The 13604-nt window shown below is 30.2% G+C and overlaps 2 protein-coding genes across 2 annotated transcripts in view; both read left to right on the top strand.

Annotated features, from left to right (window-relative positions):
• The first annotated feature begins 262 nt into the window (after positions 1–262).
• Positions 263–13604, top strand: part of LOC126735693 (ATP-binding cassette sub-family G member 1-like) — a 105692-nt gene continuing 92350 nt past the window's right edge. Inside the window, exon 1 of the mRNA XM_050439756.1 lies at positions 263–653. Within this exon, the coding sequence (XP_050295713.1) occupies positions 554–653 (100 nt within the window). The 5' untranslated portion in view covers positions 263–553. The remainder of the gene's footprint in view (positions 654–13604) is intronic.
• On the top strand, positions 1904–4001 carry LOC126735696 (uncharacterized). Its single transcript, XM_050439760.1, has one exon. The coding sequence runs from the start codon at positions 2575–2577 to the stop codon at positions 3316–3318; it is 744 nt and encodes a 247-aa protein (XP_050295717.1). The 5' UTR covers positions 1904–2574; the 3' UTR covers positions 3319–4001.

Below are 13604 nucleotides of genomic sequence, written 5' to 3'. Positions count from 1 at the left end.
CATAACTAGACATATTACCATGTCTAAAATAAAAGATACACTGAAACACCTTAGCGGCTTAACTTTTTTTTTAATTAAATAAAAGGCACTTAAGCAAAAAATAAAACGAACATAAGAATTATGCGGCCTATTAACTCCAATAAAAATTAATATGGTCAATACGGACTTAAATGGTCTTAAAATCAGAATCAGTTACAGTACGGTCGGTTTCTCGAGAGCTAAAATAAATGATGGCAACAACGCGCAAAGCCTAGAGAAGCGGTAGTGGGAATACCACGCTGCTTTGTGTTTATGTTGACTGTTTAAATGGTCTAGTTTCGAAAAGGCTCATATCAAAAAATACGTTTTTCAGGCAATAACTGAAAAAGTCGTAAACTATTCTCGGGCGCCGTAAAATTTGTGCGGGTTGCATTAATTTAAATCTTTTAATTTTGAAAATTTCTAGGCGTCAAAGATTTAGCATAACGTTGTAAAATGTACGGTGATTTCGAGTGATTTATAAAGCCCTTTTAACGTGATCTGCGAAGGGTTCTTGGAAAACGTATAATCTAAAATGGGTTCAAAAGGCGCTACCTTTTCACAGGTTCCAAAAAGCGCTGGTGTTAATATTGAGTTTCAAGACTTAAGCTATTCAGTGCCCCAAGGAAAGAAAGGTGGGTATAGTTTTACTTAAAATACATTAATTTATCTTTATCCTTGGATCAGGTTGTACCCCAAACTTATTGTAAAATAGCTGAAAAATTATGATTGTATACACGGTATACACACTTAAGTCTTTAAAATTTTAAATGGAAACTACGCAAAAATACCAAAAATTTAAAAAACTAAAACTAAGTTTTAATACGCCTAACATCTAGACTACTTTTAATTATAAAAAACTAAATTAGGTATATAACATTTAAATACAATATAGGTATAGCTATTATGACAAATTTTAGCATCTACTATAGGAATATTTTTTCCCTAATTTCTCTCTAGGTCTGAATATGATACACCCTACAGCTGCAAAAATATACCTTTTATTTGTTCAGACCAAAATGCGTTTTGCGAGTGAAATATTATTTAGCAAATTGTAACACAAATAATTTCTTAAAAATTCGTTAGTGTGTTATGTTTTTGCATTTTTTGTTACACTTCTATTCTACTTCTAAAGCCTTACCATAAGCCAAATCCTTTAGCATAAGCCAAATAAAATATAAGATAAATGCGATGTTTACGGATGAAGTAAATATAGCTGTATAAGCGCTGATGATTCATAAAAAGACTGCTTTATCATGTCAGATGAATCATGGAAAAAGTTTGTTTTTTAAATTACTAATAATAGAAAATTAGTTTTTTCTTTGTGTGTACTTTTATCATAATTTCTTTATAAACATTGCTAGTCTTGTATAAACAAATAAGTATTTTATTGTATTTACAACTTAAAATATATTGAAATAATAAAATTGTATCAGTAACAAATTATTAGATAAAGCTTTCAATTAATGTGTGTGGTGTCCGGATCGGCGTTAACAAGGTGGAATAATAGATTCTTACTAGCAATTAGCTGATGCTCTCAAAAGTTACGCCCCTAGCACAGGAATATAAAACATCCACATGGTATGTTTTTTTTTCAATTGCTAGTCTTATCCAACCCAAAGATAAAAAAGATTAATTTGCAAACAGAATATTCGTCTTATCTGCTCCCCCACCACTCACATTTCTTTTGGTTCAGATTTAATGTAAACCCTTTGTTAAATTTAAAGATCTTATATTGATTGTCTTATGAATTAATTAATCATATCAGTTTTTGAATTAGTTTTAGCAAGGATGATGTGACATTTCGGTTAGACATACTAATTTATTGACAAATAAATGTTTCTTTGTTTATTCACTTTAAGTAGTACGTAGTACGTACTAGTATACAGGGTGTCCGCTAATTAATGGTACATGGAAAAACCACAGACTCCTGATGTAAAAATATTACGATTTAACTATAATTTACCTATATCCAAAAGTTGATATTAACTGAGATACAGGGTGTTAAACTTAAAACTTTTTTTTTGTTTTTCCCCAATAACTTTAACAAAAGTTAACTTTTTTTCACAAAAATTTGTAGTTCGGGGTTTTTTAGGTCGAGAAATTCATTTTTTAACAAATTGAGTGTACAATGTAGGGGGCGCTGTCTGCGACATCTTTTTCTCTTTCATAAGGTCATAACTTTTTTGTGCTTAACTGTATTTGAGTTTTTATTGAAAATAATACTTTTTTCATATTTTTTACGTAAAAAAGGTATACTAAGTTGAAGTCGCTCAGAGTTACCTTTTTGGAGATATTTGTATTTAAATTATTTAGTGCACCATGCACTCGACCCCGGCTGAATAATTAATATAATCGGGAAATAATTCGCTTTTTTAAAGTAAGCTATGAGAAAGCAAATGAATTTAGAGACGCAGTTGTTAGGAAACCGCCATGTTGTTGTTATATGTTGATTAGTTTAAAGTTGTCAGAAAATATTTAATTAGTGTTTTCTGTGATTTTGCATCCAGTTTACTGTTTTGTTGAATTTTTAAATGTTTCGTAAGTTGAGAAACAATGCCGAGGCACAATCTTTTTTCAAATGCCGAAATGAGGGATATGTTGTGTGTATATGCGCAGGCAAATTTTAATGGACGGGAAGCCTATAGACGATATTCAGAACTCTATCCAAATCGAAGACAACCTGATTTCAAAAATCTTTACGATCGATTAGGAGAAACAGGTACATTTCGTCCTAAACGGAATTCCGCAGGGCGCCCGAATGTTATAACTCCAGAACAAGAAGAAGAAATTCTTGTCCGCGTGGCTGAAAATCCGGAAATAAGTGCAAGACATGCTGCTGCGGCAACTGGAGTAGGCAAGTCATCCATTTGTAAAATATTTCACGAAGAGGGTCTTTATCCGTTTCATTTCACTCCTGTGCAAAATTTATTAGAAAATGATTTTGCGCCCAGGATAGAATTTGCCCGTTTTTGCCGTGCCCAAATAAATGCCGACCCCATGTTTCTGAATAAGATACTATTTACGGATGAAGCAACGTTTACACGTAGAGGCATTTTCAATTTTAGAAATAAACACACATGGGCATTACAAAATCCACATTCAGTACACGAACGTCATTTCCAACATGAATTCAAAATTAATGTATGGTGTGGTATAATCGATAATCATTTATTGGGCCCTTTCGAACTACCGCCCAATTTAAACGGGGAACTCTACCTTGAGTTCCTAGAAACACCTTTACCAGATTTTCTCGATGATATTCCGCTGGACATAAGGCAACATATGTATTTCATATAAGACGGAGCGCCAGCACACTTCTCTAGAGCTGTCAGAGAGTACCTGAACAACCGTTTTCCTAATCGCTGGATAGGTCGTGGGAGCCAGAGGCCATGGCCGGCGCGAAGTCCCGATTTTAACCCGCTGGATTTTTGTGTATGGGGCTATATGAAGTCGCTCGTTTACAAAGAAATAGTGAATTCTTAGTGAAGAATTTTATATGCTGCATAAAAGCTACGAAACGAACAATTATTTTTTTAAATTAGGAGATCTTTCAGCAAAAGAGCTGTTAAATGTATTGAAGTGAATGGTAGACATTTTGAACAGTTTTTGTCAAAAGCAGATCTATTTTTTTACTAAATCTCGTCACAGTTTAAAATGGAAAAGTTATCAGTCGCATAGTTAAGTTTGTTTTCGTTAATGTTATTTTCTTTCAATAGATTTTCTAGTGTCGTAGTTATTTTAAATAAAGTTAATTAAATGATAATCCAATTTTTGTCTGCATTTTTCTCAATGACTTATACTAAAACATTATTTATGATGTAAAAAATGATTGGTAAAGAGTAACAAGACATTATTGCTTGCTTGAGCTGCTGTAGTAAATAATTTGAAGGCAGATATCTCGAAAACGGCGACTCTGAGCGACCCGAAAGTAGTATACCTTTTAAGTAAAAAATATGAAAAAAGTATTATTTTCAATAAAAACTTAAAAAAGTTATTGGGGAAAAACAAAAAAAAAGTTTTAAGTTTAACACCCTGTAATCAGTTAATATCAACTTTTGGATATAGGTAAATATAGTTAAATCGTAATATTTTTACATCAGGAGTCTGTGGTTTTTCCATGTACCAATAATTAGCGGACACCCTGTATTTACTACTGAATAAGTTGTGTATTATAAAAATTCTAATAAGATTTTTAGTTTTAGGTATAAATCTAGGTTTGTACACTAATAATAGTAACTACCTTTTTTATACTACAAAATAAATTTTATCACTGCTGTGTTTATAGGAACCGTAACTCAAAACATTTATACATTTCGGCAAATTAACAATAAATGTTACAAAAAAGCTGTAATGAACATGGAATATGTCAAGAAAAAATACATATAAATAACTAAATGCGTAAATAATGTAACACAATGTAAATAATATTTCACTAGTTGATCTATCCGTACAAAAGTAATTAATAGTTTATTAAGTTTGTAACTTAATATTTGCTTAGACAAATTTCTTATATCTAGAAGCATATTTGACTCATCTGAGATAAAATCATATTTATCTATAGCATTATGATCTATAGTTGCCATCAGTTTTTTTTATGTGAGCGGTAAAATTTATTAATATTTACAAATACCATAATATATTTATGTAGCACAAGCCAACGTATATATCTACATAAAACCAGTTTTGAACAATAAACTTTTTTTTTGAAAAGTTTAAATTTAATTCAGGAAATTTAATTAAATCCACTTGTAAAAATGGATTCCATTTAATATTCAGGCATATTGAAACTTTCAGATTGAAGATTTGAATGGAAATTTATCGATCTATTATATGCAAAAATATTTTTTTCCTTTGTATAAAAATGATTATAATAAAATAATTAAATAGAGTAGAATAGAAGTCTTGAAGAATGTTTGTTACTGAATTTTTTTTATTAATTATAATTTGTTACCCATAATGATAACAAATTATAAAAAAACCACTAGTGAAACAAAAACGATTACAATACATATTACGTATGCTATTAATTATCGACAATTACAGCCTGCCAGGTCCCCTTCACCTACCAAAAACTTAATAATTAAGGCTTCAATTAATGATATCATGTAGCAAATATTAATTAGTTAGGTTTCTTTTCTTTATTCTTTTATTTATTGAACATAAAATACAAACTAAAATTGTACCATCATACTAAAAAATAGTCTTTAGAAAAGTCTATATTGATAGACCCACACTGTTATTTCTTAGAAGAGTAGCATGTCTGCTTCTTCAATTTTCACGCTGAAGATTATAATAAAATACTCTGCAAAAAAAAATTATGTTTTTTTACTTAACATTTTATTACTATGATTAAATAGGCAAACTGCTTAGTGATTGAATTTAAGGTAAAATTGGTGGTTGACAAAAATAGAATAAAATAAAAAAGTTTTATATTACGTAAGATATTAATCTTTGTTGCAACCACTCTTAAAAGGCACTCGATAAATTAACATTAAAACTAGTAATTAACCAGTAGAATTAATGAAATAAAATTAAAATAAAAACATGGATTAAAAGAAAAAGTATAAATTTAAATATAAGTTTTTAAGCACGTCAAGTTAGATGCTAAAAATGAGTTAGTCCGTAAGTAAGGCGAAATTAAGAGTGGTAATTCTCAATACATGTATCTGTGTATTACCTTCTTCAGGACAATATAAAATGGATTTAAATCGACAATAAAGACCAAGCTTATACATTTTATTTAAAAACCTTTTTTCTTACCATAGTTAACTTAGCAATCTGTCTGGTGGTTCTTAGGTGATAGCAAAACCCAGTCAATGTAATATAAAACTTCGGTCGTCTACAATGTGGAAGGCAAAAAAAATAAATTAAGACGAAAGACTTGTTTTACCTAATTACATATTCTGTTTATCAAAAAAAGGTATTTTAAGTTCAAGTCATCTGGAAATTCTGCCTCATTTTCTGATCTAATTAATTTCATGATGAATGAGTTTCTTTTGTTTAAAATTATATAGCGTCACATATCCTTCTACATACCTGATGATCTTCTCAGATTTTACTCAGTGATTTTTGCTTATATTATTAACCTTCTTTCTATACATCTCTTTTACGCTGCCATCAAATTTTGAATATTGATATGTTGAGGTTCTTAACCGGCCACCAGAACAAATTATATCTGGCAGCGATTATAATCTTAAAATTATATGGTCATATTCTTTCGGAGTACTGTTTACTGTAATAATAGTACTATTACTATATTTTACTATTAAGAATCTCTTATTAGTCCTTGGTGTATATAAAAAAAAAATTTTTTACATCTTTACTAAGAAACATATGCCACACTGTTTGGTTTTCTGAATTTTCTATTTTATTACTGGAAAATTAATATTGCAAGTCTAAATCCAGCTTCATATAACTTTCGGAGATGCATAAATGATAACTCTTAATTTAATACCTAAGTATATCCTTAATTCACTATTTATGAACTTTAGAATTACTATTTGAATTTTATTTTTTGTATTACCTTTTTGTGTGTATTTTCGATATTTTCCTTGTATTCATCTGGCACATGGAAAAAATCGATAAACTTCATATCTGTTACAACTGCGCGGAGTACTGTGAACTGTAATAGTTTTTGTAAGTTGTAAGTTATGAAGTAAGAGGAATGACTATACATTATGAAAAGTTTTATAAATCTGGCATGACTTAATATCCAAATTACTGTTAAAGTTTTTTTATGTTAACGTTATATTTCCTGCGTTCACATTTTTCTAAATATTTATTTAAAAACTAATAGATTCTACCCCTTTACCTAGTCGCTTCACTAAATTCACCTAATCTCAAATTTTAAATGAAAAGCAGGTAAAATCAAAATTCGAATATCCTTAGTATACTAATTCATTTTTAAAGTCTTCTACTTTTAAAATATTTTATGTTAAATCTTAAACTATTGAGAAAATATTAATTGTCTTGATATGCTTGTTGCAAACATTAATATAAAAAGGGAATAAATTGTGACATCATCTTCATGATTATCTATTTATGTCAATATCATAGATGCAAGACACATGTCATAAAAAGGATACATCATAAACTAAAATATTAAAAACATCCATGATTCAGTAAAATTGAAATATTTGCACTAACATATCAAATTACTAAAAAATGTAATCATAAAAGTAGCATAATTTAGACAATAACAAGATTACAGATAAAAGTTTACATTTACTATATAAAATTTGCAATACCATAGAAAGCATTTTGAATTAAAACTCTTTGTTTTTAGTTTAATTATTTGAAGTGACAAGGATTGAATTTCATTTGGTATTTTGTTAAAAATTTTTTGTGCCACGAATTCTGGGTTCTTTTGTCACTTTCCCAACCTATAGAAAGGCAGAACCGAATCATCCCTATTTGTAGTTATTGTGTAGTGTATAATTAGGCGCCATAGTCTGGACGCATATGGTCTTGTAATTAAATTGAATAAGGAAAAAAATACTTAAAAAATAAAACTTTGTAATAAATTTCAAGAAATATAATATAATCGACGTGTAGAAATAAACACAGCCTCCGAACTAAAATAACAAACAAATTGTGACCTTTGCAACAGCTTTTTTACTAACAGACCGCAATTTGTTTTTGGATCTCTTTAGCGGATTTACAAGTCAAAGATAAAAAAATCGACGTATAAGAATTCCTATCCCCTACCTAAAATTAAGTATATTTCATCTCATTCGCACACACAGAATTTTACATCTTTTTCAGAAATTAGCTTTGTCGCGGCCAAATGGCTCTTGCAAAAAATCTCAGGATCGTAGTGTTACATACTCATAAATTTTTCTGATTTTAGTCTTGCTTGGTTAGATTCAACAAAATTGTTTCTTAGTGGTAGGGAAAATCCGAGAACCGATTTTTTGATGAACCAGGGATGAAAAAGAAAGATGATAACCTAGTGATTCAAACTTCGAATGTCCTTCATCCAATATTGAAAAACGAAATGAAGAAGTAAAAAATGCGAAGATTAATTAGTAAGATTAATAGAGAGATTAATTAGATGGAAAAAAATTTAAAAAATTCTTCACTGCCTATTGGCAGCTTGTTCATTAAGTCCCAGGTAAGTCTCAGATAAGTTTAATTTATTATATAATAATTTAATATAAGTTTTTAAATAAAACTTATATTAATAATTACTACTTATATTAATATTTATATATAAATAAAACTTGTATTTTTAATATTTTTTAGTTGCTTCTTAAATTAGAAATTGCATGAAAAATCTTGAAATCGAAATAGTAATATGCATAAAATTAATCAACATTAATGATTTTTAATCCCATCCTGCATTACTAAACATCTGGCAAATTTATTCGAAACACTTGCATATTGATCTAGTAAGCATTTCAGGAAGCATTTTATGTTATGATATATATTGAATTATTATAAAAAGTCCCATTTTTTGTTAGGAAAGATGTTTTTTGTTTAAAATTATTTCACATAGACTTTGGCTAGTATTTCATTAAAAATATTGGTATCAATATTGGATACTTTAGAACTATTCCGCCTGCAGGTCAAGTGCAAGAAAATATACTCCCTGACATAAGAAGTGTTACCCCTACAAGGAATTATTTCTTATTTTTTTTGGCAATAAAGTAGAATATCAAGAATGAGACGATAACATTTGCAAGAAATTTTATAGACAAGTAATAAGAAAAAATTAATATTGTTTAGCGACCCCGCAGCTGAATACACTTTTGTATAAGTCTGGACAGCGATAAAACGATCGATGTTTGGTTGAGACACCTCATTTCAAGCAGCTCTAACTTCGAGGATTAGCTGCTCCAGTGTCTGTGGTGGGTGGTGCAAAATGTTTAGTTTGCTCCTCATCGTATTTCACATGTTCGATGGGATTTAAATTTGGTGACTGGGGTGACTACGGCGAAACAGTAACGCCTGCATCTTGAAGAATTATTAATATTTTTTAATATCTTATTTTATTAATATTATTAGACTTTAAAGCTTTTGCCTAAGCAAGTATGTTAAATTCCGTTTTCTAACATAAAAAAATGGAATTTTTTAAATAATTAATAATTATAGTTAATTCTGCTATAGATATACCATATTATTCTTAAACTTTTACATAAATAAAAGCTTGTGCAATTTTAATTTTATAATATCGAGGGATTATGTTTCATATCCTTAAGTAAGGATAAGAGAACTTTAAATGTTGAATACTTGTATACACCTCTATGGCTTACAAATAAAACATGTTTTTTTGAAAATGCTAATATAAGGTTATAATAAAGATATGATGGTATTATAAACTAAGTTTAAATTACGTTGAATATAAAATTAAATTAATTTTGTTAGCTGCTATGAGTAGCTTTAATTTTATCATTTTCTTCCTTTATATTCTTCATACGAAAATCTCTAACTGAGGTCAAACTTTAATACTATCTAAGGAAATGAAAAAAAATATCTCGTCGTTATCTGATAAAGAGGATGGAATTGGGTAGTGTGACGATCAATATGGGAATGTGCTCTCTAGATAAGGCAGTAAAGTGATTTATATGACATCATCAACATAATGCTTAGTAGTCATATTACCTCAAACAAAGAGAAGGGGTAATTGGTTACCATAGGAAATAGGCCCTCCAAACCGTTACTCCAACAGTCCTGTGTACATGCCCCTCAACAGCAAATTCAGTGCCCCGCCGTTCGCCACGATGGCGTCTTACCCTTCTATGGCCTTCGTGCATACCTAGACAGAATCCCGATTCCTCGTTGAAGGTTTTATATAGACATTATGCTATTCTGGCTTACAATGTTGCCGTTCTCTGCTCCAGTTCAAATTCCGTTGATGACAGTGGTCCGCAGTCAGAGGAAGTACTAACCGTGGACCGTATGAAAAAAGGACTCGAATGCGACTATGGAGTGTACGCATAGTAACAGGTCTACTTTCTTCTCCAAGGCATTGGTCAGCGATCTGACGCATAGTAGCAAAACGGTCTCATAGAACTAGTTGTCTGAAGCGCCTATCTTGACGCTGTGTGGTACGGCTCGGTGAACCAATTGGCCTTATGTGTTCCTTTACTTTTTTATATATATCCAATACACATGCATCACCATCATTGCAATACAAATAACGCGGCGGCCAATTTCGTGATAGGACAAACCAAGATCTCGATAGGCAATAATTTTACACCTGTTAAAATCGCTAATATGATGATAATTTTGACGTCTTCGAATTCGAGGCATTTAGTTATGCTTAACACTAATAAACGAATAAGCAATAAATAAAAATAACTGTACTAATCAGCTCTCAGAAAATGCTTTCTTCGCGAAAACTACGAGATAAATTTTTTACAATTGTAAACAAAAAAAATATAAAACGTTGTCGTTGTTACCATAGCATGCTTTAAATATAGTCTTTATGTCGCCAAAAAATTAAAACAATCATTCTTTCTGGGTCTAACACTTCTTATATCAGTGATTAGATTATCATTTACGGCAAATATAATATTACTAAGCATCTTTCCATGACCGATCGAATAATTGCAAGCATTATTGATCTTGTTAGATCACCACCAAAGTTGGGCGATTTAGTTTTATCTATGACTTTTGACATATACACATAAGAAGAAATCTAATGGCATCAGATCAGGTAATCGTGCTGGCCATTCTATTATATATAAAACTATTTATATTTAGTCTATTTATCATAAGTAGAAGACACCTATCATAGGCTAACAGCAAAATCCATTGCAAACAGCGTCAGAAATAGTTACGCGATTCATCTCATCCAATATCTTGGATACAAAGACGAAAAAGAAAGTCTATTCACCTACAACTGGTGCTATTAAAAGTAAATGCTAAAAAATCTTTGGCTTTTTTGAACAAGATGAGACTCTTGGTGCAATCACGAGCAATTGTTTTCATCGAATAGAAAAATATATGCTCTTTCATTAAAGGAGACATTCTCTTTATATGTTTTACGCCTACGGATAATTCATTACAGTTAGAAGTCCACTTTCGAAACTCATATACATAGGCCACAAAGATGTAATTTTTTTTACAAAACCTAATTTTTCCTCATTACTAAGGCCTAAATGGGAAATAAGTATTATCTAGAAGCGTATTTCTGTGACCATATATTTTTCGTTTTATTATTACTTTTGCAATAATCAATACAGAAATTAAATAATATTTTCATATTACATTTTATGTAACATATAAAATGCCCTAAGGAATCTGAACATTTAACAATTAGATTTTTTACTAAAGAGTGTCAATAATAAAATAATTATTTAAGTGCCCTTAAATTTGAATGAATTATTGTAGATCATATTTGCAAGATATTTTAATCTAAAATAACAAAGTTAACTTTAACAAAGTTAAAGCTCATTTAGTAGATTAACCATATAAGTGAACTTAAGGTAATTACAAAAGATTTTAAAAATATATCTCAAATAGCAACAAATATTTAGTTTAATTGCTTTAAGTCTACAAACTAACAATGTCTAGATGTGACTGTTATACCGAATTTCAATACGTGTACAATATAATACTTTCATATTGTTTGTATAATAATATAAAACCAGTTAATCTGCAAAAAGCCTGCCTTGGGGAACTCGGCGAACAGAGATTAGTAAATCGTGAATATCATACCTCAACTTAATTTTCTGATGATGATAATCGGGGCGAATTTTTCTAAAGATATTTTTATGGAAGATGACCAGACATTAGAGTTACCTTCTTTCAGTCATATTTAACCACTTCATTGAGTGCATTTCACTACTTGCACCTTAATGAAATTTTCTCATTCGGTTTATAAACGTTACGCAACAAGTTTGAATATACTGAACTTGTGTTGAATCACTTGCTAGGAGGAACCATATGACAATACAATAAGTAAAATAAGGCAACACGAGATTATCACATAAATCTTTCCTTGGATCTTTATTCAGGAGACCGCTGCCTCTAATTATTATAGTCAGATTTATTAATAGTCAGTATTTATGAACATAAAATAGTTTTATGTTAATAAATGCCTTCTTTATACATTGATCAATATGCTTATTAAATATCAAATCTCAAGACAACCATTTTATTTTTTATTAATGGGATTTAATTCTTATAATAATCTTAGTATAATATATGTAATTTTTTTAGTATATGGATTTTAATCTATAGTAATAAAAAAAATTCACCTAGCTTATATTTTATACTTTGGATACATTAAATTCTCGCTGAAAGGTTTGAGAAATTAAAGTTAATAATCGAATCTATTAATTTCCTCCATAAGCAGCTGCTTAAATCCGTAAATGCTTGGTTTGATGCTTATTTTTCGTTAGATATTGCGTTCACAATTTCTGTAAGGAAAGGGAGCAAATCAGATTCGAACTGTGTTTTTTCACAAAGCGCCATTCATGATTCGTAAAGTCAGTCAAACTGCATAATTTATTAATTCAGGTTAAAGGATAGTTTAATTCAGTCTCTGTAGCCTTGCGCCTTCCTGCAAAACAACCACTTCCATATACAGATAAACTCAATACTCGTAGCATCGCGAAGAAAGTGAAGCCAACATAGAAAAATGGGTGTATTAGAGGACTATGTTATAAGAAAAAATAAAACACAGTTTTTTAAAACAATGCGCGCATATGCGACTAATTAACCGCCGAGAGTAAAAAAATGCGGCCAGTTCTATTTTTGAAGCGATGCGATTATCGCAAAGAAAATAAGTCGCATGGAGAGAAATGAACGTTCAACGACTAAGCCACGCCGATTCATTGCATATTATCGTTCTTGGCTGCTGATTATAAAATGTCTGACGACAAATTGTCTGCCAGGAATGATCTTTCAGATAGTGTTTTAAACACAGAAAGAATAATTACCGAGGTGGAAAATACCTATTTTATACAACAAGCAATTGAAAGAGAATAGTAACCGAAATTTAAAAGAAAAATTGTGGAGCGAAGTTTGCATGAATGTAATACGCAATCGGATTAATATATAATTTATAGAATTAAATAAATATATAATATATAGAATTTTTTGCAATAGAGAAAGAAAATAAAGATATTTTGTGCTGTCATCCTCAACTCCTATACCATTCATTTTCTTCGCGAAATTATGCAAAACACAACATGCTTGATAATATGGTCAGCAAATTCGATGGCGTCATCCATAGACCGATGGAAAATTTGCCATTTTTTGGCTAAGAGCCCAAATGTATGTACATTCAACGATCCAACGAACGCGAGTCAATCTGTAATTGTATACTCGTTGTTTCATTGTTAGGTTTCTTCGAAGATAAGTCCGTAAAACATGTACAAGAACGTACGGCATAACTTGTCCAACTTTATCATGAGCTAGTATTTGTGAATTTGGAACATTTAATTGCTTATTATTTAGTCTTTTGCCGAAATTAGAGTCTCTGAATACATAAGAATCACAACCGGCAGCATATGCACCCACATCTATTGCATTGAAACAATAGTTGGTGTCAACTATACCCAGAAGAATTGTCGAGAAATATTTTTTATAGTTATAAAACTCTGTGGCGGTCTTCTTAGGTTTCTTGAATT

This window comes from Anthonomus grandis, chromosome 4 (assembly GCF_022605725.1).
Source record: "Anthonomus grandis grandis chromosome 4, icAntGran1.3, whole genome shotgun sequence".
Taxonomy (NCBI): Eukaryota; Metazoa; Arthropoda; class Insecta; order Coleoptera; family Curculionidae; genus Anthonomus; species Anthonomus grandis.
This window is presented reverse-complemented; position numbering and strand designations above follow the sequence as displayed.